At 58.3% G+C, this 24,134-nt stretch overlaps 1 protein-coding gene and 1 pseudogene across 5 annotated transcripts; one reads left to right on the forward strand and one right to left on the reverse strand.

Moving 5' to 3' along the window:
* Positions 1 to 373: 373 nt before the first annotated feature.
* TEAD3 (TEA domain transcription factor 3) lies at positions 374 to 23,090 on the forward strand. Of its 5 annotated transcripts, none has more exons than XM_067753220.1 (13): positions 761 to 979; positions 10,396 to 10,654; positions 12,717 to 12,781; positions 16,990 to 17,052; positions 17,877 to 17,888; positions 18,801 to 18,938; positions 19,047 to 19,096; positions 19,682 to 19,743; positions 20,363 to 20,496; positions 20,659 to 20,832; positions 21,022 to 21,162; positions 21,241 to 21,393; positions 21,592 to 23,090. In XM_067753220.1, the coding sequence occupies exons 2-13, from the start codon at positions 10,648 to 10,650 to the stop codon at positions 21,703 to 21,705; spliced, it is 1,113 nt and encodes a 370-aa protein (XP_067609321.1). In that variant the 5' UTR covers positions 761 to 979; positions 10,396 to 10,647; the 3' UTR covers positions 21,706 to 23,090. The 5 variants fall into 5 exon arrangements, with proteins under 5 accessions (XP_067609319.1, XP_067609317.1, XP_067609321.1 ...); XM_067753219.1 differs by lacking the exon at positions 16,990 to 17,052 and adding an exon at positions 16,724 to 16,786 and having other exon boundaries at positions 762 to 979; XM_067753218.1 differs by lacking the exons at positions 761 to 979; positions 16,990 to 17,052 and adding exons at positions 374 to 505; positions 16,724 to 16,786 and having other exon boundaries at positions 20,659 to 21,162.
* Positions 16,052 to 17,073, reverse strand: LOC137232075 (ATP synthase subunit f, mitochondrial pseudogene; annotated as a pseudogene).
* Positions 23,091 to 24,134: the final 1,044 nt, after the last annotated feature.

A 24,134-nucleotide genomic window follows, 5' to 3' on the forward strand; every position in this document is an offset into this window, starting at 1 on the left:
TGCGGAGAAAAAGGCGGCGGGAGGGGTCCGGAGCGCGGGAGAGGTCCGGAGGGCGGGCTGGAGGCCTCCCTTCCCCACCCCCCACCCCGCTCAGGCCCCGGGCGCTCCCGCGTCCCCTCCCACGCGCCCATCGTGGGTCCTACCGAAACTCGGCTGGCTCGCGATGTCGAGACGCCCCCCGCGGGGGCCCCGGGGAGCCGGGCCGAGAGGGAGGGCCCCGGAGGTCCGGGAAGAGGGGGAAAGGGAGAAATTCGAGAAACAAGCCTCTCGGGGAGAACCAGACAAACCGGGTCCGGGCAGGGCGGGCGCAGCCTCCAGGGCGGGGCCGGGCCTGGGGCCCGAGGAGTAAGGGGGCGGGCCCTCAGTCGGGAGAAGGCGCTCCGCCTCGGCCGTTCGGGACTCGGGTAGGGGGTAGGGAGACCCGAAGACCGTGCGCCCCGGCTCCGCCGGGCTCCTAGTGACGCGGCACCCGGGCCCCTGCACCGACGGGAGTCCTGCCCCCGAGGTGGGAGCTCCGCCCTCGGCCCCGCCCAGGCCGGAGCCCCAAATTCCGGCGGGGGACTGGGGAGGTAGGGTAGGGCAAGGGAGGTTAAGAGCGCCGCTCCGGCAGGCGAGGAACGGGGCGCCCAGGCGCGGAGAGGCCGGGGGTCGCCTGGGGTCCCGAAGCGTCAGGGTGGGCAGCCCAAGCGCGGTCGGGGGCGGCCCTGCGCGGCCCCGCCCCTCCAGGCTGGTGCCCGCCCCCCTGCGCGCCCCGCCCCCTCCTTCCCCGCAGCCCCCACCCCCAGTCCCGGCTCCTCAACACAAACTTTCCGTCCCGCTCGCTCCCTCCTCCGCGCCCGGCGCCTCCCGCTCCAGCCCGGCTCATTCCGCACATTCCGGTCAGCCCCCTCCCCAAGACCCCCCTTCCTCGGCCCCCCTCTTCGCTCCCTCGGGCCCGGCGGAGCCGCCCGGCCGGAGCGCCCCCGCGAGATCGGACCAGGTAAGCCTGGCGGACGCCGGGAGGAGGCCCTGCTGGGAGAGGTGGTTTGGTTGGTTGGTTCTGGGTTGGGGGGGCACTCGAGGGGGGCTGGTTCCCAGAGCTATTGTCCAGCCTGAGCCGGAGCCCCGGATCTGGGTGCCGGGAAGTTTAGAGGAAAGGGGGGGAAGCCCTCCGGGAAGCCCCGCCCACCCCTCCCACCCCACCCCCATCCCACCCCCCCGCGACCCGGACGAGTTGTTCGGGGGAGGTCGGGGAGACGGGAGCTTGGCTCCGGTGCCATCGCCTGGCCCAACGTCCGCCTTTGGGGTGTCGAGGTCGGGGTCTGGGGGCCCGCACGGTCTGGGGGGCCTGCCACCGGGGAGCTCCCAGTCCCGGGCCCCGCCGCCCTTTGGACTCCCAGCTGGCGCTCTCTCGGAGTCCGCTGGGCCCCAGCTCCACGCAGGCCTCGGGCCCGGCCTCCCGGCGCCCAGGCCGGCTCCTGCGCGCGGTGCCCGCAGCCGTGCCGGATCGTGGAGGGTGTCCGGCAGCAAAGCTGCGCGCCCCGGGCGTGTGCCCCCTGAGGGGCAGGAGCTTAAGTTCCCTCCAGTCTGCCGCCTGCGTCGGGGTGGAGTTTTCGGAGTTCCAGCCCTGAGCTCTGTGAGCCTGGCTCTAAAGGGGGCTGGATTTGGGGCCTTCTCTTCGCCACGCTTCCTCAGAGCCCTTGTTTAGACTTTAGAGGGTTTGAAGGCCGCTTGTCTCCTCTAACCCTAACCCCCCAACACCACCCCCACCATTGTCTGTCATGCCCCTTACTCCTGCCTGGGGAAGGAAGGCCGGGAGTGCCTGTCTGCTTCTGGTTTCCAGCTTAGCCAGGCCGCACGGCAGTGTCATGGAGACCCCACTGTGTCACCTTTCCAGGAGAGGGGCCCTGATCCAGGGCTGAGAGATTCTTTCTGAACAAGGGGGAATGAGGCGCTGGTGTAGGGCTTCTCAGGGGGCACCTCCTTCTGTGTCTTTACTCGCTCCAGGTAGAGGCAGAACCAGGTCAGGCCTGGACTTGTAGCCCAGGAGAGCAGGGGGTGGGGATGGGGGCTGGACACAGCTCAGAGGGGCTGGTGCGAGCCCACGGCGCCTCTGTATATCCGGCCTCCTGCAGCTGATTCTGTGTCCACATGTTCCACCCCAGTGCAGGGGGCCAGGGCGCCTCCTTGGCCAGAATGCTGGGGGCAGCCTGGGGTAAGGAGGGAAATCTAAAGTTGCCAAAAGTTAGAGATTTGGGGGAATTAGGTATTCCTCCCTTCCAGATTCTTGTAGCTCCTTTTCCAAGACCTCCCCCAAGCAATGCCACCACAGAACCACGTTCTGTGGTCTTTCTAGATCCCTAGGAGATAAACAGATGTATTTTCTAGGACTAGGCTATATGGTGACAGTGCCTTCAGTGGCCCTGGATGCCCCCTCCTCAGAGAGAGGCTGGGATCCAATGGGAGTCTCAACCTTGTGGGCCTTCCCCCACCACCATCCCCCCAGGGAGGAACAATAATTAATGCTAATTAGCGCATTTGAGCAAGGGAATGGCTGAGTAGGATGGTCAGTGATTGGCAGGACAGGTGTGTGTGTGTGTGTGTGTGACAGGGGTGTGTGTGTGTGACAGGGGTGTGTGTGTGTGACAGGGGTGTGTGTGTGTGTGTGTGACAGGGGTGTGTGTGTGTGACAGGGGTGTGTGTGTGTGTGTGTGTGTGTGTCCTGAGCCCTGCTCCTACCCTGTGTGTGTGTGTGTGTTGGGCCCTGCTCCCACCCTCACCTTGGTACATTCTGACAGTTGGGTAAATATTAAAACAAGAAGGAGACCTCTCAAACAGAGGAGGTCAAGAAATTAAGAGATCTGGCCCCAGCTGGGCCTTTAACCAGTTGTGTCATCCTGGTGGGCCTCAGTTTCCCTGTTTGGAATCCATGACTTCTCAGGTCCCTTTTCTCTGAGCTTCTCTCGGAGTCTCTGTCTCCTAATCAATCAGCCTTCCCTCTCTTCCCATCGTGGAACCTGAACCTGGTGGGGCCTGGAGAGGTGAGTGGGTGACCCAGTGGTCTAAGAAGAAGGTGAGGGCTAACCAGGGGGTGACTGAGGGCAGCTAAGCAGGTGAGAGTGGCTGAAAAGGTTACAGACAGCAGGTGTCAGGGGAGAGGGAGGCCGGTGGAGTCCAGGGAACTGCCCTGGGAGGTGGCAGTGGGGTCTGGCAAGGCGGGGCAGGGTAAATGGTGTTCAGAGGCCGCCTGGATGGCCGACCCCTCTCCCAGACGCCTCTAGGGGCTCAGGGTGGAAGTTGGAAGAGAGTGAAAGCTCCCAGCCCTGTCCACCTCCTCGCTCAGGAAGGGAGAGGTGCCTAGGGGCCAGCTGACAGGGAGGACAGTGGGGGAGGGAGCTGGTGGTGCCAGGCTCCAGGGAGCCAAGAGGGCTCCCAGTGCTGCAGCTTTCTGTGGAGGTGGCCAGGAGGTCGCAGTCTCTGCTTCCCACGTGGGCACTGCAGGAGCTGTGGGGTCTGAGGGGTGGCCTTGAGGGTCCAGGTCTCCCTCTGGGGCCGCCCTGGGGCCATGGCAGGAGCTCCTCTGCTCAGAGCTGGGGTGGAGGCCCTGTCCCCCGTGGCCTCGCCCTGCCCTCCCCTCCCCTCTGGTGTGCCAGCCTAGGGTGGTCTGCAGGAGAGGCCCTGCCCCTCCAGGGAGGACTCTGGCGGGGAGCGGGCTCTGCGGGTCCGCTCAGGGTCCCACAGGGGACTGGGGGCAGGAGCCAGAGAATTCTGTCGCTCTACAAATCCCAAAGCCTCGGCCCCTGAGGTTTCCTAGAGTGCTGATTGCTTCCTGTGCTCCCTGCCAGGCCCGACAGGACAGGAAGTGATAGAGGGAAACGAGAGTGCCACTGTGTGTGCCGCTGGATGTGTGTGAGAGAGAAGCCGAGTGGGACACTCTGTGTGGGTGATGCTGGGGGGGTGGATGCAGGTGGGGGGAACTGGTTAAAACCAGTTTGTGTGTGTGACTGCATGTGAGAGCAACTGTATGCAATATTGTGACTTGGTAACATTCACGTGTGAGAGAAGCTATGATATTCTCTGTGTGACTGACACTGCAGGTACAGGAGGGAAACTATGAATGATGTTCTTAGTGTGTGGCTGACGCTGTGTGTGTGTGTGTGGCTGTATGGGGGACCTATGTGTGTGAGGGGCCATCACATGGGGTACATTTATGAAAGACACCGTCTGCTTGACTAGCGGTGTGAGCTCACACTCGTGTCTGGATGGGATTCCGATGCCCCAGGTGTGTGAGGGACACTGCGATTGTGTGATGCTGTGTGTGTCAGAAGCAGAATGAGTGACACTCTGTGTGACGTATGTTGCTGTTGCATGCCTATGTATGGCGCAGTGTGAACAGCAAATGAGATGACCTTGGGTTTGTAGAAACTCTGATGGTCTGTGTATGACTATATATGACACCACGTATGAGAAAAGTCACAACATGGTGTACATGTGTGTGTAAGGGGGAAACCGTTGTGACACGGCGGACTACACCCAGTGCAGCAGGCGTGTGCTGAGAAGCTGTGGCAACAGCTGAGTGTGAAATCAGGCGTGTGGGTGAGACTGAGCACGAGAAAGAAACTCCGCACATGGAGGGACGGTGCTGTTTGTGGGGTGTGACTGAGACCGACTCTGTGGGTGGTCACATCTGAGATGATTTGCGACTGTGGGGGAGTGGGGGTGACATCCTTCAGGACTGTGGCATATATGGCGTGGGATGCCATGTATGATGAATTTGGGGGACTGTGACCCCAATGCATGTGGTGTCTACATGGAGGACCACAGAAAGAAAACTGTTGAAAACAAAGAAAGAATGGGACTTCCCTGGTGGTCCAGCAGTTAAGATTCCGCATTTCCAGTGCAGGGGGCACGGGTTTGATCCCTGGTCGGGGAACTAAGATCCCACGTGCTGTCAACATGGCCAAAAAAAATACAAGAAAGAAAGAAAGAATGTACTTAATGCCGCTGAAGTGTGCACTTAAAAACGATTAAAATGGTACATTTTTTATTACGTATGTTTTATCACAATAAAAGAAGTTAAGAAAAAGAAATAAGGGAGATGCAGGTAACAGTGAATGTGCAGGACAGTAGCTGTGAAGAGGAGTGTGTGCGTTTGATAGAGAGGAGACGCCCAGGGAAAGCCTGTGTGTTTATAGACGACATTGACATTGTGACCTTCCTGAGGAGGCAACTGACTGAGGGACTAGTGGCAGCTCAGTGGGTGATCCAGAGTCCAAGGGGCCCTCTGACATGTTCACTGAGAGCTGTGAAACCCAGTTTCACCCCTTGGCTGCATCCCCGCCCCCTCCAGCTTGGATCCCTGGCCTTCCTGGAGTGGGATGAGATGAGACAGGACAGTCTCAGAGTGGGGGTGAAGGGAGGTGTGGGAAGTGGGCCCCTTCTTCCTGCAGGAGGTTTGAGGGCTCTGAGTCTCTTCCCTCCCTCCCTCCCTCCCTCCCTCCTACACTGCTGGAAGCAGGGGTGACAGTGAGGATGAGCCTTGGAGAGGGAAGCCTGGGGGGCTACCCTGCCCCATCTGCTCCCCGAGGAGCCCGCGCCCTAGGAGAGGGGGTGGGTGGGTGCAGAGACTGGATTCCCAAATTGGAAGCACATTAGTAAGCTGGGGAGGGCTGGGAAGCCCCCCTTCACCTCCCTCCTAGTGGGTTCTGCAAATTGCTTCCTCCTGTAAAAATCTCCACCCTGCTCCAGGGAGGAGGGTACTCCATCTCCAGCCTGGCAGGGTGTGGTCACTTGGCAGGGTCCCTCAGGGGTCCTTGGCCTGCAGGTGGGGGAGGCAGACACCATCCCCATCCCGCCTGCCCTGCTCTCCCATCCCAACCAGAGCACGGCCAGTTCTAGGGTGGGAGCCTCTGGCAGCTGGAGAACAGCTGGCCCGCTGTGGGGGTGGGTGGGGAGGAAGGAGGGAAAAGCGGAGGAGGCGGGGAGGCTCCCTTAGCCCTCATCTACCGCCTGCCCCATCCTCGCCCCCCTGGCTGGCCAGCCCAGCCCAGGTTTGGGGGCAGGGCATTCCGGATGAAACTGCTGGTTTCACTAATCTTCCCACACTTTGAGTGATGTTCTCACTCAAAGTGAGAGCACTCTGAGGGCTGAAGTCCTGCAAGAGTGGACAACTGCTGCCCGCTAGATGCAGCACAGTCACCGGGCTCAGTCCGACCTCCCCGCGGGGCTGGTGCCGGGGGAGGGGCGCCGGGTGCAGACACCTGCCTGGACTTGCCTTTTCTTCATCCCCCACCAGGCAGAAGCTCTGGGGGAGCCCAGGTTTCAAGCCCATCCCTCCCCCTACTTGAAAGGCGGTAGAGGGCTGGGTGGTCTGGAGGCTGCGGGGGCCTTGGGGGGTGAGGACCTAGGGTCTCTGCAGCAGCCCCTGCGCTGGCCTCCACCCCTGGAGCTGTTCAGCCAGTTATTCCAGCAGGTCTGGCCCCAGGGTGGGGAGTGGGCAGCAAGGTGCCCCTTATCTCCCTCAGGACCCTGAGGCCTGCTCACCCAGCCTCCTATCTCCTACCCGGCCACCACCCAGAGGCACCTTCTGACCTCAGAAGGCCCTGGGAGAGGGGAAGCGGGTGTGTGCTGGTCAGATTGAGAGTAAAGTTAGAGCGAGAACACAGGAGGTCCTTGGGCTGTGCAATACCAGGGAGATGGGAGGTGGTCCGAGAGGAGGGCTGGGGAGCAGATGGGCCAGGAGTGGGGATGTCCTGCATGTGGCCCTGTTGTGGCTGAAACCAGCCCCCAGCCCCCAGCAGTGGCTCCCCTGGTCACTCCTTCCCCCGAGGTCTGCCGCAGCCTCTGAGTCTTTCTGTCCTTGGCTCGCTCGCTCGCTCGCTCTCTTTCTTTTTCTCTCTCACCACCATCTGGTTTTCCCCTCCCTCACTGCCTGACTGTGTCTGAGTTTAGTGATTTACCCCCTTCATCTGTGTGTCTCCATCTCCTCCATCTTGGTCTCTGTCTTTCTGTCTCTGTTGGTCATAGTGACTCTCTCCCTCACTCTCTCCTCACTCCCCCCAATGTCTGTGGTTCTCACTCTCTCCAGCACTCTACCTGTTCCGTATGTCTGTCTCTCTCTGGATCTCTGTCTCTCCCTCTGGGTCTCACTCCAAGATCCCCTCTCTAGGTCTCTTTATTTTGTCTCTCACTCTGTGACTGTCCTGTCTCTTTTGTCTGTTTTCTTGTCTGTCTCCTGCTCTCTTCACCCACCCCCAGACTTGCCCACACTGTGTCCCCCTTCCTCTCCTGTCTATCCCAAGCTCCACCCTCTTTGCCTCTCACTTGGGTCTTTCTCCCCCTTCTCCCACCCCTCCTGGTTGTGCAGCCCAGCAACGCAGAGGTTCTAGACACCTGGGACAGTGTCAACGAGCAGCTGGGGGGCTGCCACCCCTGTCAACCCCACTCTGTAAAGGGCAGATAAGACCCAATGCTGGGCTGGGGCTGCCTTCCCCTGGGGCCTGCCCTCTGACCCCAGGCAGCCCCCTCCACCATGCCTGAGTCCCACATTGGCCTCAGTCCAGCCCTGCAGCTGGCTGAGGAACCCATAGCCTCCTCCCTGCCCCCAGCCTGAGTCCCAGTGGTTTGGGGTCTAAGGAGAGGAGGGTGGCCTGCTCTCACCTCTGTCCTCATCCCACAGCAGTAACTCTGGGAAAGCCAGAGCAGCCAGTGCAGACTCCTTGCACTGACCTGCTCCTGAGTGATGCGGTAGGACAGAGACCCCAGTTCAGCCCCCAGCGGGGCTCAGCTGCCCGCCTGCCATTGCCCACGCGTATGCCTCGGTCTGGGGGTACAAACATTCTTATTGGGGTGTCCGCTCGCGCACCCATGCAGCGTACTGCACACACGTGCTCCAGTGCATTGCTCTGTGGGGTGGGGGTCACCTGCGGACCCCTGTGTGGGTGCCTCTCCCCGCAGGGGTGTTCCTGGAAAGTGAGTCTAGCATGTGCCTGTGAGCCAGCGGAAGGGACGGTGGTCCTGCTTCTCTCCTTGACTTGTCCTTGTGGCCGCCCCCTGGGCTCCCCTCCCCCTCACCAGCTGCCAGCAGTCCCAGCCAGGGGCCGCCGCCCCGCCCCCCCAGTCTGTCCCAGCTCCCAAGCACTGCTGTGTTCGCCATATTTGGCCACAGTGCTCCTGCGGGGGGCGGGGCGGGGCTGACATCACCCCGAGAAGGGGGGGCCACTCCCTGGATGAGGGGAGGCGGGCACAGACTTGGGGGAGGCAAGAAAGTTGCTTTGAAAAGTCTGGGGCTGCCAGGGCCCCCCATGCGCCAGGCCCCTGCTGCTCTGAGGGAGGCCTCAGGAAAAGATTTTGGGGGAAATGGATTGAGGACTCTGTTGGGAGGGGTCTTAGCTCATTGTAGTCCCTCTTCTGCCTCCCCTCTAACGCTGCCTGTGGCACTGTCAGACTTGGGGCACTGGGGTGGGGCGGTGGCTTGCCTCCCAGCTAGCTCAGTGTAGGCGCCGCTGTGTCCCCCGGCATCCCACCCCTCCCCCCCACTCTTATTACAAGAACTTGCCTTCAAGGGGTTGAGGAGGGGATGGGGATGAGAATACAGCTTGCGGGAGTGAGCAGAGGGGTGTGGCCCCTCTGACCCGTCAGGAGCATGGCTTCCTCTCTTCCTGGCTGCCCTCTGGTGTGGTGGTCTTGGAGGCCTCACAGGAAGGGTTACAGCGGTCTGGGGGTCCTTGAAGTTGCTCCAGCCACCTGTGCTGGGGGGGACCCTGTGGTCTGGACCCCACTGGGCATTCTCAGGTGGTTGCCATGACAACCCATGACAACCCATGCTGGGCCTCCTTTCCCTCTGCAGATGGTGGGGCTTCTTACCTTGGTTAAGAGACTGAAGCTAGATTGCCTGTGTTCAGAACCCAGCTCTAGCACTTACCAGCTGTGTGTCCTTGGGCAAATTGCTTAACCCCTCTGTTCTTTGGTTTCCTCATCTGTAAAGTAGAAGCAATAATAGTATCTACCTCATAGGTGATTGTGAGGATTAAATGAGTCAATGTGTATAAAGTCCCAGACTAGGGCCTGCCGTATGCAGGTGCTGTCATTCGTAGTAGAGTTAAATGTAAACTCTATATCCATCTGACATTCAGGCCCCCAGGCCCTCCCCATCCCATGCCACTAGCAACTGCCTTCAAGCCTTCCAAAGCAAAGAGGTGGCCCCCACAGGGAAAATCCCCACCCACTTGACAAGACCTGGAATTCTTGTTTGAGGGGAAAGAAGTCTCTTCCCCAGCTTCTGATGGGGTCTCCCACTCTCCACCCTGCGCCCCCCTTTCCCTACAGCCCAGAGCAAAGTCCTGGGGTCTAGCCATCTGGGGCTCTGGGGCTCCCAGGACCCTGATACACCTTGGACATGTGGTTCTGAGGCTGAAGGGAGCCGGGGGGTGAGCCTTAGAGCTGTGTGTGTTGGGGGACTGTCTGGGTGTGATCTGCTTTAATAACCCAGCCTGGAGTGTGCAGGGAACTCAGAGTTTACAGAGCCCTGGCCCATCCACGATGTGGGCCAGGGCAGGGGCCAGCATGTGGGTGGTTTATGGGCTGCTGTGGGGCCGGGAGGTGCAGGAACAGGAAGTGGGATGGAGGAGTGGGTGGGGTTGAGCAAGGCTGTCGGCCAGGCACCTTCTCAGCTGCTCCCTTACCAGCCAGTGTCGCTCCCGTCTCATGATTCCTGGGGCAGTTCCTGCCCTGCGTTTAGGTTCCTTGGCAGGGTTCTCATGAGTAATCTTTTGGGGAAGGCACAACTGTACCCTTCCTGGGTCTGGGACCCTCCTCAGACCACAGCGGGTCTTTGGCAGGATTGCACTGATGCTGGGGGGGAGAATGAGGGGTGGGGGTCCCTGGTTGGGGATCCAGATGACAAGGAGGAGGAGCTGGCAGAGCGAGAGCCAAGGAGCCCCTCTGAGAGCCGTAGAAGCCCTGGGCCCTGCCCCTCGTGGTCCTTCTCTCTGCCCATCATGGTGCCTTTGGCAGCTGCATGGCCTTGTGAGCCTGTTTGCCTCATCTGAATAATGGGCATCACTCCTTGCCCTCCCTGCCTTAGTTTTGAGGATTGAATAAATATGAAAGTACTTTTTCCCCACAAAAGTACTGTGTAGGTATAAGGCATTGTTACTGTTGATCACCACCAGGCATCATGGTTGGCACTTTGTCTGATCTCATTTCATTTTAACCCTCACAACCTCAAAGGAGACCTTTCCTTCGTTTTACAGGACTGAGGCTCAGAGAGGTGAAGTAACTCATCCAAGGTCACACAGCACTGACTAAACATAACCTCTGGTTGCCTCCACCCAACCCTGGAGCACCTGCCCCAGGGGTGGAGATTGCTGTGGTCTGGGAGGACCCTGCCCTAACCCCTCTGCGTCTGCCCCCCAGGCTCAGGCTGCCCAGTGGGCTCAGGCCCAGAGCCCAGAGCCCAGAGCAACCAGCACAATAGCGTCCAACAGCTGGAATGCCAGCAGCAGCCCCGGGGAGGCCCGGGAGGATGGGCCCGAGGGCCTGGACAAGGGGCTGGACAACGATGCGGAGGGCGTGTGGAGCCCGGACATCGAGCAGAGCTTCCAGGAGGCCCTGGCCATCTACCCACCCTGCGGCCGTCGCAAGATCATCCTGTCGGACGAGGGCAAGATGTACGGTGCGTGTGGGGAGGCACAGGGACCCTGGACTGGACTTGGGGAGGCGGTCCAGCCCTCCTCACCCCTCCCTCTGCTCTCTGCCCCCTCACCCAACCGGTTTGGCGAAGTCCCGGAGGCCGCCAGCCCTCTGAGGGCGGGCGGGTCTGGGCGTGCAAGCCTGTGTGTCTGGATCCTCCTCATAAACAGGCCAGGTTTGCCCCCTCCACCTGAGCGCAGCCCACACGCCACCCCACCCCCGCCCCCCCAGCCCACCCCCGACTGCCCCTCCTCTCCTCGCCCCGGCCAGCCTGGAGGTTTCGGGGTGACTCAGTGGGCCCGGGAAACTGGGTCAATCCGGTGTGTTCCAGGCTGGGCCCAGGAGAGGGTCCCTCTCCTGGGAGGACGTGGGGGAGCCCGAGGGGTGAGACCTGGGGTGGGATCCCAGCAGAGAACAGTGTTTCCCACTGGCGAGTTCCCTCCAGAGAACAGGAGGCGTGGAGAGGGGGCTGCTTCACACTGCGGGGAGGCCCACAGTGTGACAGAGCTTGCGTGGGGAAGGGCGCTGGAGAGACAAGGGGACTCCCTCACTCCTCACACCCCCTCCCAAGTCTGCTGCTCTCCTGGCCCCTCTCTTTGCCACCTTGCCCACCTCCTGCCTCCAGAAGGGAGCATCCACCCTGGTCCAGCCCTGAGAGGGCTCTCCCAGGGCTGCATTTTTGGGATAACTCAACCCTTTGGGGCCTGACTCCTTGCCAGCTCCCTCCAACCCGCCCCGACAGCCTATGGCTGGGTGAGGCAGGCCCTCAGCCTGTCCCCTCCCAGTGTCCAGCACCGGCTGGGCTGCCCCGTGTCCCCTGCCCCACAACCGTGCCACGCCCACCCCCAGCCCCAGAGCCCCACTCACGGGGCAGGCAGATGTTCCAGGGCGCCTTCCATAGGGCGGGGGCCGCCTGCCCCCACTGCTCCCTCCCAGACGGCTGGGGCAGCCCCACAGGGTATTTTTAGACAGGGCGGAGGGAGTGGGGTGGAGAGGGGCAGGCAGGAAGGGAGGAGCTGTGGGGCCAGTTCCGTCATGGAAGAGGAATCTGGAGAATGTGGTCCTTCTGGGGAGGCTATGGGGTTGGGGGGCAGGGGGCCTGAATTTGGGGGTAAGAAGCCTACACGCTGAGGATGCTAACACATGCTTCACTGTGCGTCCCAAGCACCCCCTTTAAAGGGCCAAGCCCCCTGGATGCTGGCCAGCCTCTGGGCCCCCAGAGGGTCCCTGGTGCTGAGCAGAGCCCCCCACCCCAAGTTTGATGGGCTGCACTCTCTCACAGGGAGGGACAGACACTGGTAACCAGTGACATGGGGGTGACAGGTTCAAGGACACAGTGACATGCTCAGTGACACATCTTGACCCAGGCTGTCAGTGTAGGAGACGTGTTGGAGACCATCTGGTCCTTCCTGCCCGTTTCACCAGAGAAGGGCAGGGACTTGTCCAGGGTCTCCTGGTGGCAAGGACAGCTAGGACAGGAATCCAGGCCAGAGTTCTTACAGACACACACAGGTATGCATGCCCAGACATCTCTCTCTCTCTCTCTCTTTTTCTCGCGCGCTCTCTCTCTCTCTCTCTCTCACACACACACACACACACACACACACACACACACACACACACACGAGCCCTTACCCTCGGAGGTTTGGAGCTGGTGACAGCACGGAGAGGAAGGAAGCACTGCGGGCGGCTGGGAGTGAGGGGCCCAGCTGTCCTGCAGCCCTTCGGCCACACCTGCCCCTGTCTGTCTCGCAGGGAAACCTGTCAAGCCGCCTGACATTGTTCCACCTCCTGCTCTGCTGCCCCTCCCCCAACAGCAGCCCCCCAGGTCCTGGAGGCGGTGGGGGGAGCTCTGGGACTTACCCACCATCCTTCACCCACCCCGCTTGTGCCCCTTAGGTGGGGTGGAGCGAAGAGAGTGGGGAGAGAAAACAAGAGCAGCATGTGTGGGAGGGGCCTGGTGTATTTCCAGCTGGTGGGGGGGTCTCCAGCCACCAGGGGTCCCCTTTGACCACTCCCCATTTTTTCCTCTCACCCCAATCTAGGCCGAAATGAGTTGATCGCACGGTATATTAAATTGAGGACGGGAAAGACTCGGACAAGAAAACAGGTAAAAGATAATTTATGCTGCGACCCCTCTGCCCGCACACACTCTCTCCCCTGCCTCTGTCAGTCCCTCCCAGGCCGAGCTGTCCCATTGCCCTGCCTGCCTCCTCAGAGCTGCCCCCTTGCCCAACCCACTCCCCTAGCTCCCTGACCGGGGCTTGAACCCATGCCACCTGCATTGGGAGCGAGGAGTCTTCACCACTGCACCGCCAGGGAAGTCCCCACTGTCCTTTCTGACCCCCGTCCCAGACCTGTGATCCAGCGACCACAGATACACCCCAGTGGGCAACTGTGGCAGCTGCATGTCACTGCCCTGAGTGGCTCGCTGACCAGTCAGGGAGACAGGCAGTTGGACAGGTGAGGGCAGAGCAGGGCAGCATGGCTGAGATCGGAGCATGTACTGTCAGACAAGCATTGAACCCGGACCAGGGAGGGGAAGGGAGGGGGGAGGGCTAGGAAGGCTTCCTGGAGGAGATGACACTCAAGATGTATTTTTAAGAAGGAAGAGGATTTAGCCAGGCAGGAAAAAGGGAGAGGATTCTTCCAGGCTGAGGAAGTTGGCTATACAAATAGTAATTGTAAGCCCATTCAGAGCTGACTTTGTATTAATTTATTTAGTCCTCATAGCAACCTTATGAAGTAGGTACAGTAATTATCTCCATTTTACAGGTGAGGAAACCGAGGCACAGGGAAGTTAAGTAACTTCCTAAGGTCACTCTGCGGGTAGGTGGTGGATCCAGGATTCAACCCACTGGGCAGGAAAGAGCCTTCCGTTAGCAGTGTGGTGTGTGGAGGGAGGGGTGGGAAAAGCCGAGGGCTGTGAGAGATTGAGCTGGAGGCCAGAGGGACAGGTTTTCCTGGGGGCAACTGGGGGCCTTGGAAGGGAATAGATCAGGGTGTGGCACGTGGCAGCTGTCAAGGCATCTTGTCTCCGGAACACCCAAGGCAGTGGATAGAGAGGACCAGGCCAAGGCAGGGACCTAGGTCAGCAGCGGTGGCCTGGGCAGCGGCAATGGTGAGGGTAGTGGTGGTAGGGACGGAAGAAACTGGTGATTTGGGAGATGATTGGGTGGCGGGAGAGAGGCAGGCTCTAAGCAGGGACCTGGAGAACCGAGGCCAGCTCTGGCCCTCAGCCCCCCAAACCTCCCTCTTTGGTTGGGGTTTGAGCCTTGCACCCACCCCCGAGATCCTCACTGTCTTAAAGGAAGGTTCTGGGTCCACGCACCCAATGCGGGAGTAGAAATGCTCCCTCGTTGTTCAGGCCTTTATTAACCACTCTCCCTGGGCCAGTTCATGTACAGCATTTATTGACTTAGCAAATCATTGAGCTACTGCTATGTTCTCGGTACAAGGGATCCGGCGAGGAACTGGACAGACAAGGGCCCAGTTCCCTGGAGCCTGGGGCCACAGGAGGAATACTGGCTGATCAGCCCTGGGGTTCAAATACCTTGCTCCTATACCTGCGGGGAGGGGGTGCCTCATCTCCAGCCTCTGTTCCTCAGCCATTCAATAGCTGATATGTAGAACAGAGTGTATTTGTATAAGAATGTGCCGCTGCTGTTGCTATTATTATTACTGTAGTTATAAACAGAAAGCCATCCCAGGCACAGGAGGAGGGCACTGTCCCAGCGTGTCCTGCTTCACCCAAAAGACATGTTCATAGGAACCTGTTTGTCAGAGTTGGAAGGGGCCCAGGGATCTTTAAGCGAGGCCCAGGGAGGGTAGCAGAGCCTCTTAATTCTGGGTCCAGCATCATACCTGCTCCTGGCCAGGTATCCCGAGAAGGCTGGCTGTACGTTAACATTTTACAAATGAGCTGTCGGCAAGCTCAGGATTTTTAAAACCTCTGGCCTTTATCATTTTGCAAGGGTGGCACTCCTCTAACTTTATTCTGTATTAGAACTCTGAGGTCTGATATCTCCTTAAAGGGGGTTCCTTCCTATGGTTGTGAGAACAAGGCATGTCTTTATGTGTCGCAAAGAGCAGCCCGCTGACATGCACGGTTTTTTGGTTGTTTTCATTTTACTCTCTGTTGAAAAAAAATGCCATTTTCATTTTTTTTTACAACTACGTACAGCAATTAATAGCAAGTACAGTGCCTCCTTATTGAAAACGCAGCTAAATATTCCATTAGGATTAAGTCCCATGTGACTTTCAGCTGTCACAGAGTTGACCATTTGGAGATAGTTCTCTGGGCTAAGGGTATATTGGTGGTGGCCAAGTGGGCTGTGGAGTCAGGCCACCTGGGTTCATCTGTGTGACCTTGGATAAGTTGCTTAACCTCTCTGTGCTTTGGTTTCATCATCTGTAAACTGGGAATAATATTAGTACCGACTTCTTAGCATTGCTATAAAGGTCAGAGGAGTTGGTACATGTAAAGTGCTGGGAACAATAGTAGCTGTGCTCGGTAAACGTCAGTTATTGTCATGACGTGAAGTGATCGGGAATCTTGCCAGACATAGGTCTGAATCCTAGGCACCATGAGATGGCATGAGAAGCACCCGCCTAGGTTCTAACCAAGCAGCAGGGGGCTGCCTAGCATCGCGTACATAGTAACTTTTAGTCCATGATTAAAAAGAAAAGAAACTGTTTCTTTATGGAGATAAAAACAACTTGCAAAGAAAGCCAACAGCAATTGCTGATAATGAAAGTGTGAAGCAGCTTAGAGGATCCACCTGTTCCCTCACGCTTGTTTCATGGGGAAAACAGTGACACTTAGGTTCTCTGAGGCTGAGGGCCAGATCCTTGACAATGCCAAGGTCTGTTGTGCAAGCCCAGGGTGCACACATCCAGACCGTGACTAGCTCAGGTCTGCCAGGACAGGGAGGCTTCAGGGAGGAGGGGCTGGAGAAGAAATGCAGTTAAAAGCACATACTGTGTGCATAGAGATAGTGTACACTGCCATGTATTAGTCCGAGGAGAAGGAATGTGTACTGGGGGAGGAAGCTGCAGGAGTCAGACCAGGCCAGGTTTCATAGGCCGGCAAGCTGGTGGGGTTCTCAGGAGGATTTAGGCAGTGGTACAGGGGAGACCTTTTGTGAAGGATTTTGGGCTTGATGTATAATCTGGTGGCCAGCAGGAGCATTATGGCCATGGCTAGCCTCTGTGATGCCAATTAGAAAAAAAAGTGTCTCCTCTGAGGACACCAGTGAGAAAAAGTCACCCCTTTTTGGAAGAATACAAAGATGCTCTTCCTCTGTTGTTTACCAGTCATCTTTTATTGGGTGTTAATTCTCAATTAGGATATGAAAGGATTCAGGGCTGCTGGGCAAAGGTCAGGAATGCAGAGTGTGCCCTTCACACCGGGCCCTCTTCAGTGGTACTTGCGTGGCCACTCGTGTTCGAACTCCTTGTAAGAACAGCAGTAGTTGAAAAGCATGTAAGCTGCCAGCACCGTAGAAAGCCCAGCGAAGCTCCCTTTCTTCACACTGACATACTTATTGTAATACTGGTAGTAACCTCTTTGAAATGCTCCAGCAATGCCTTTAGGGGTGAAATCCTGCGTCAGTATCCAGCTTGGCAGCTCCCCTATTTTGACATCCAGGAGCTTCTCTTCCTTCAGTGGTATGACTGATGCCATTTTGGATTCCTGGGTCTCTCTTCCTCCACTTTAGATGCAGTCGTGCACCAGGGCACATAGCTTGGCCAGCAGAGCTTGGGCTGGATTTTAGCCCTCACTGGGCCAGGTGCGCTTATGCAGTGAACAACCTGTACAACTGTACATGGTGCTCCTGAAAGCCACGGTAGGCCCTTGATCAAGACAGGGCCAAAAGAGGGCAGAATTGGCAGGGCCAAGGTGTGTCTGCCCACAGGGGCCCCACGGTTGCCCCTCTTACATTTGGTCCCAGAGATGAGGGCTGGGATGCTCCTTGCCCGTGGCTACCCTGTGCTATGCCTCCTCACTGTCTGTGTTTTCCTCTCTGGCTGGGCGCGGGGCGGCCCCTAGGTGTCCAGCCACATACAGGTTCTAGCTCGGAAGAAGGTGCGGGAGTACCAGGTTGGCATCAAGGTACGTTGGGCGCCTGACTGGGGCCTCCAGCCCTTCCTCGGCCTCTCACTCACGGCGCCTCTACCACTTTCTCTGCACGGCTCAGGCCTCTGCCTTGGCTGGCTCTCTGGCCGCACTGTGCCTCTTTTCTGGCTGAAACTCTGTTCTTGCCTCTTCTGTTCTTTCTGTTCTTTTTCTCTTTCTCTCTCTCTCTCTCTCTACAGGTCTCTAGCCACTTGCAGGTTCTAGCCAGGCGGAAATCTCGGGAGATTCAGTCCAAGCTGAAGGTATGGGGTTCCCTGCCACTTGGCCTGGCCCTGCCCAGGCCTGATGCTGCTCTCTGACCCCAGCCCGGGACAGGGAAGGGGCTGAGGAGCTATGGGGGGCAGCAGGGGGGTCTCAGAAAGACAAGCAGCAGAAGAAGCCCATTTGCCACTTCAGGCTACACAGGGTCAGAGCCCCTGGAGAGTAAGCAGGAACCCAAGGGGACAGCCAGCCCTACAGCGAGGGAGAGGAAGACCACCTGGGGGCCACTAAGGCCCACCTCTCTTCTTCTCCATTTTCCTTTTCTCCTTCCTCCTAACTGCTGCTTGCTAATTGCATGGGGACTCCAGGTGGGCAGGGAGGAGACACTGGTGGGGACTGGCGGGCATGGCCATTCCTTGTTGGACGCTCAATCCTGGCTGCTCTGTGGCTGAGGATCTCAGAGCCTTGGGTTCATGGCCCTGGCCCAGGTCAAGGCCCCTGTAGGCTGCATCTTCTTCTCCCTGCCCACAAATGCCCAGCAGACTGGGCCTCCCGCCCCAGTCCCCACGCCTAAAGTGCAGTACACGTGGACAGACCCAAGGGGCCCCAGCTTGGTCCACCATCTGGATCTCCAGCCCCTCTGCCCTCATCCTACCCTTTCCAGGGAACCCCCAGCTGGCACGCACTCCCTCTAGGTGGCAGTGGGGCTGGGGGAGGGTCCACAGCTACCTCTGAGCTTCCCTGCGCTTCTCAGGAACTGAGAGCCAGGTGGGCATTGAGAGGAGGATGATGAAATGACATGTCCCTCCATCCCATCTGGCCCTCCTCTGTGTCTCTTCTAATCCATTCTCCTTCTCTTCCACAGGCCATGAACCTGGTAAGTAGCACTGCCCCTCCCCGGGGGGTGGGGGGCAATGGAGGGGAGAGCACCTAATATAGGATTTTCAAATTATGGATTGTGAAATCAATGTAATAGGCTTGCAAACAGCATTTTTTAAAAAATGCATTATAGGGACTTCCCTGGTGGTCCAGTGGTAAAGAATCTGCCTTACAGTGCAGGGGACGTGGGTTCGATCCATGGTCAGGGAACTAAGATCCCACATGCTGCGGGGCAACTAAGCCCACGCGCAACAACTACTGAGCTCGCACGCCTCAACTAGAGAGCCCGTGTGCCACAAATTACAGAGCCCGCGCGCTCTGGAGCCCGCACATCACGACTACAGAGCGCACACGCTCTGGAGCCCATGCACCACAACTAAAGAAGAGAAAACCCGCGCGCCACAACTAGAGGGAAGCCTGTGTGCCACAACTAAAGACCTGATGTGGCCGAAAATAAACAAAAATAAATAAATAATAAATCTTTGAAAAAATGGATTATAGTGGTTCTCAAACTTTCGCATGCATCAGAATCACCTGGAGGGCTTATGAAGTCGGATTTCTCGGCCTCACCCTCAGAGTTTCAGATTCAGTAGGTCTGGGCTAGGGCCTGAGAATTCGATTTCTAACAAGCTTCCAGGTGATGCTGGTGCTGCTGGTCCGTGGACCATACTTTGAGAACCACTGATGAAACAGAAAATATGAGAGTGCGTGACACACAAAATAAGCAAAATAAGGAGAACTGTTTTGGCTTATACTGGGTTATGGAGTAAAATAATTTCTTATTGTGGATTGTGATCAGAGGGGTGATGTACACTTAGGAGGAGACAGGGCCTGGGGGGAGGCCCCTGAGGCAAGCCCCTGTCTTGTCTCTGGCCTGGCCTGGGCCTCACAAGGCTTCTCCCCTCCTCAGGACCAGGTCTCCAAGGACAAAGCCCTCCAGAGCATGGCGTCCATGTCCTCTGCCCAGATTGTCTCAGCCAGCGTCCTACAGAACAAGTTCAGCCCACCCTCCCCTCTGCCCCAGGCCGTCTTCTCCACTTCCTCTCGGGTACAGGGGTCCTGGGAAGTGGGACTGGGGTGAAGGAGTGCCTTTAGGGTGGGCCGGGGTTGGGGTCCTGGATACTGAGGGACCCTGGGCTTCTTCCCATCTCTGCAGTTCTGGAGCAGCCCCCCTCTCCTGGGACAGCAGCCTGGACCCTCTCAGGAGTGAGTATGGTGGCATTTCCTTCCCACACCCTCTTCTTTCCCCTGGCAGCCACTCTGGACTTCCCCTCCCATCTGGGTTCCAGCAGCAGCTGAGCAAAGTCTTCGTTCAAAAATAGAGGGTTGGAGAGTGCCAGTTAAGAGAGCTAATGCATCTGTCTGTTCATTCATGTGTTTGTTCATTCATCAACCACTTGTCATCCATCTTACAATTATTTTTCACTCAGTTAATCTCTGAGTCAGTCTTTCATTCAACAAGTCAGGTAGTCAAGTATTCTCAGCTCCTTCAACTCTAAGATGACTTTCTTCCTAAGACATGCCCTCACTTTAATGAACAGCTCTGCAGGGTGGGTTTGAAATGCTGCATTAAATGTGCACATCAGTTGTGAGATGCAGGCAGACTTCATAAAGTTAAGACGTGAAGAAAACAAAAAGCTTACGAGTTAGCTGGTCAGCATGTATTTCTGGGCCTCCACAGGAAGGCCTGGTGGCTTCCTATGTGGGATCCCAGATGAGACCCACGTGACTGGGCCAGGCGGAAAGTGGGGAAGGGGTGACCCTCTAACCAGCCCATGCTCCTGTCTGCAGCATCAAGCCCTTTGCACAGCCAGCCTACCCCGTCCAGCCACCCCTGCCGCCGACGCTCAGCAGTAAGTTCCCTGCACAAGGCAGCCACCACCTCTCCCTCCCTCAGCAGCTGCACCTCTGCTCAGAAGAGCTGGGGCCAGACTTGTATGTGTGTGTGCGCGCGCTGTACATGCGCGCGGGCTGGGAGGGAGGAGTGGCTGGCATCTGTAGGGGATTGGGACAGGCCAGGAATAGCCCCCTTACCTTTTACAATGTTGCTTCCACAACTCTGCTACAAGTACACACCACCAAAGGTGTCACATTGATATGTGTATGTATATATAATTCCTTCAAGGGAAATACACTGAAATCTTCAGAGTTTTGCTTTCGTTAGGAGTTAGGATTCTGGGTAATTTTTATTTTTACGTTTTTCACTTGTCTATATTTTCTGTTTGGACACACATTAATGGTGACATGAGGGAAAATCCACTGATGTACATGACTAGGGCCACCACACACGGTGCTGCAGGCTGTGCACTGCACAAGGACACCTGGCAGGGGAGTCAAAATCCAGCCTGTGTTCCCGTCCAAAAGGGGCACCATTCTCCAGCTCGCACACAGGCTCTGTGCGGGGGTGGGGAGCGGCTCTGTGTGTAGCCGCACACGCGCCCGTGCAGACGAGGGTCCGTCTCGTCCTCCCAGGTTATGAGCCCCTGGCCCCGCTCCCCTCAGCTGCTGCCTCTGTGCCTGTGTGGCAGGACCGCACCATCGCCTCCTCCCGGCTGCGGCTCCTCGAATATTCCGCCTTCATGGAGGTGCAGCGCGACCCTGACACGGTAACGTAGGGGGTGGGGCAGGGTCTGTGCGGTCCAGGGCCACAGCTCAGGGTCACGGGGTTGGGAGGCCATAGGGCAGGTCTGTTCCCTTGCAGCCCCCTGCTCCCCCTGGGCCTGCACTCTCTCGAGCTCTCCTGACCCTGTACTGGGCCCTCCCCACAGTACAGCAAACACCTGTTTGTGCACATCGGCCAGACGAATCCCGCCTTCTCAGACCCGCCCCTGGAGGCAGTGGATGTGCGTCAGATCTACGACAAGTTTCCGGAGAAGAAGGGTGGCCTGAAGGAGCTCTATGAGAAGGGGCCCCCTAACGCCTTCTTCCTCGTCAAGTTCTGGGTGAGCTGCCCTGGTCCCTCTCTGCTCCCAAGGGTCCCCCCAGATGTGCGATGCACCCAGGCCTACCCTACCGACCCCCTCTCCCCGGCCCTGTGGGCACTGTGTGGGCTATGTATGCCCCCAGCCCCAGGGCGGGACGCCTCCCTGGGCCTGGGACAGCACCTTAGGCCGCCCCACCCCCTCCTCCAGGCCGACCTCAACAGCACCATCCAGGAGGGCCCGGGCGCCTTCTACGGGGTCAGCTCCCAGTACAGCTCGGCCGACAGCATGACCATCAGCGTCTCCACCAAGGTGTGCTCCTTTGGCAAGCAGGTGGTGGAGAAGGTGGAGGTGAGTGGGGGCCCAGGGGGCGGGGGGCAGGGGCTGGGGGCGGGCCAGCCGAGCGACGCCTGACCCCGGCTCCCGCAGACCGAGTACGCCAGGCTGGAGAACGGGCGCTTCGTGTACCGCATCCACCGCTCGCCCATGTGCGAGTACATGATCAACTTCATCCACAAGCTCAAGCACCTGCCCGAAAAGTACATGATGAACAGCGTCCTGGAGAACTTCACTATCCTGCAGGTGTGGAGGCGGCGGGGGGAGAGGGCGGCGGGGGGGGTCATGGGAGCACCCCAGGCACAGGGGCCTCGAAGCAGGGGTGGCCAGACCCATTCCTCAGAGGAGGAGACCGAGCCCCAGAAAGGAGAAGGCTCTGCTCAGCCCGCACGCCCCATGGCCCTGTGCCACCTGACCTCCCGCATCTTCCTACCCGGCCCCCAGGTGGTCACGAGCCGGGACTCCCAGGAGACCTTGCTCGTCATTGCTTTCGTCTTTGAAGTCTCCACCAGCGAGCACGGGGCCCAGCACCACGTCTACAAACTCGTCAAAGACTAGGGTGCCCTCCGCCCCCACCATCACAATCCAGGACGAGCATCTTCTCCACACACCTGCCTGGCACCCCTAGGGGTCCAGGATTGAGGACTCATCCACCTGCCAGGCCTCAGGCCCAGGACCCAGGAGGCCTCCCCATCTACCCTGCACACACACTCCCTGCCACTGTTCTGCGCTTTAACTGAGGGAGAAGAGAGGAGAGCTCAGCGGTGGGGCAGCCTGGCGGTTACGCTGACCACCATACCCAGCTCTGCCCAGCCTCGAAAGACTGGGAGGACACCTTTGAGCCCAGGCACCCATGGCCGCTGGCCCCTCACGGGACTGTGATGGGCGGGTGAGGGCAGAATGGAGACCAAGGGAACCGGAGTGCAGAGGCCCCAGAAGGGGAGTGTTGAGTTGGGGTCAAGTTGAGAAGAAGAAAGAGGAGCCCACACTTTCTGTGCGCCTGCTGTGTGCCAGGCCTCGTGCAGGCCCCCAAGTGCCTTGTGCCATCCTCAGACCCTGCACGGCAAGCGTGGGGCTCGCTATCTCAGTGGAGGGACCTGTGGGAGGGGTGGGTGGAGTTGGAGTCCTCCCCCGGCGCTGCCTGTCCCTAGAGCCCAGGTTTATGCTACCTCCCTGGAGTGGGGGCTGGCCACGGGGGCAGAAGGGAGGGTCTGCACTGAGGGGCCAGCCGGCTGGATTGGGGGCCTGAACAGACCACCTCCTTCCAGAGCACGGGGGACTCCTGTGCGGCCCTCAGAGCTGCCTGACCCAGGTCCAGTCCCGAGCCACCCAGCAGCCTCCCGATGGGCGAAGGCTTCCATGGGCAGGCCCAGGCCTGAAGCAGGCTGGAGGGTCAGGTGGGAGGATGAAGCCCCAGCCCCTGGGCAGGCCACTGGCCCAGGGACAAGGGGTAGCGGAAAAGTTTGGCATTTTCTCTTGCCTAAGACTTGCGTCTGGTGGTGAACCCTCGGGGGGCACCTGTCCCTTCTGTTTTCCCCACTTCAGTCTCTCCGGCCTGGAGCAGCAGCTCCCCACACCCCGTTCTGGGATTGAAGGTTAACCCTTCCCCGGCAGCCCCTTCTCAATACCCAGACTCCTCGGCCCCCAGCCCCGTCCTCCCGCTGCCCGTGGGTATTTATGAGTTTCGTATGAAGTACTGTGCCCCTTCCTCCCCCGGCCCGGCCACCCCTGAGCTTCCTGAAGGTCCTCACAGTTTGCATATCGCTCAGGCCACCTCCAAACCCAACCTAGGTTTTATAATGTATATTATATATTTGTTGTGTATTTTTTAAATCCAGCTGTGATGGGTTATATCATAAATGTGGCGCAAGGCTGGCGCAGGGGCCCTCAAGGCCCAGCTCCTGCTTAAAAAAAAAAAATTAAAGTTATTTGTTTGTGGGTTAGTCGTGTGACCAGTTGTGTGCCATACCTCTGGGTTTGGGCAGCTTCGGGTGGGCACTCCTCGTGGCTCAGGTCCTGGTGTGTCACCCCACTCCACTCCGTCTCTGCTGGCAGGCCCCAAGCGCTGCCACACTCAAAATAGATAGGATTTGGAAATTCCCTGGTGGTCCAGTGGTTAGAACTGCACGCTTTCACTGCCGAGGGCCCGGGTTGGATCCCTGGTCGGGGAATTAAGATCCTGTAAGCCGAAGAGCACGGCCAAAAAAAAGAAAAAGAAAATAGGATTTAGGGGTCTTGTGAAAGTTTGGCCAACTCCAACCTTTTTCCCACCCCTCCTGTCGTGAGTTGAGCACTGAAGTGAGCCTTATGTTGCCTTGTCTCTTTAAATGAAGTGACTTGCCCCAAGTGACTTCAATACTGAGATGGGCCCCCTGTTAAATCCCCACAGTCCACAGTGGCTACTACTGGTTCTCACCGCCCCATCCTCACTCCACACATGAGGAAAGAGCCTCAAGGAGGTGAGTGCTCCCGAAGTGGATGGCTGCTAGCCGGGGTGGGGGCGGGGCGGGGCGGGGGGGGTGCGGGGGAAGCTGGACTCCAACCTGCCCCTGTCTGCCTGGGAAAACCTCAGTGTCCTCAGTGGACATGGGTGGTTTATCAGAAATTCACATTTAACTGGGCATCCTGTATTTTCATTTGCTGAATCTGGCAACCCTACTCTAGAATCTCATCTTCTAGATCATTCTGGTCCAACCTCCAATTTTGCAGATGGGGAAACAGAAGAGGTTAAATGCTCTTCTCACTCAGCTGTCAGTGGTAAGACCAGGAGTTGAACCTGGTCTTCTGACTTTAAGCCCAGGCACTTGGTATACTATTAAATAATCAGGCAGCCTTTTGTCTTGGTCCACTGCACTGGAGGGACCCAAGACTGTTGCTTGCAGGATGGGGAGTGTGCCTGGAGCCCCAACCAAGTGGGAGGGGTTCCTGGAGATGGAAATGGTTTATGAAAGACCCACCATGTGCTATGCCTAGGGCTGGATGCAAAA

This window comes from Pseudorca crassidens, chromosome 10 (genome assembly GCF_039906515.1).
Source record: "Pseudorca crassidens isolate mPseCra1 chromosome 10, mPseCra1.hap1, whole genome shotgun sequence".
In the NCBI taxonomy this organism is placed as follows: domain Eukaryota; kingdom Metazoa; phylum Chordata; class Mammalia; order Artiodactyla; family Delphinidae; genus Pseudorca; species Pseudorca crassidens.

Bases quoted from the DNA above. Each gene is read 5' to 3' on its own strand.
- TEAD3 (XM_067753218.1), top strand. The intron at 18,939-19,046 runs GTACAGGGGTCC...CCATCTCTGCAG, and splicing joins TCTTCTCCACTTCCTCTCGG to TTCTGGAGCAGCCCCCCTCT. The intron at 20,497-20,658 runs GTAACGTAGGGG...CCCTCCCCACAG, and splicing joins TGCAGCGCGACCCTGACACG to TACAGCAAACACCTGTTTGT.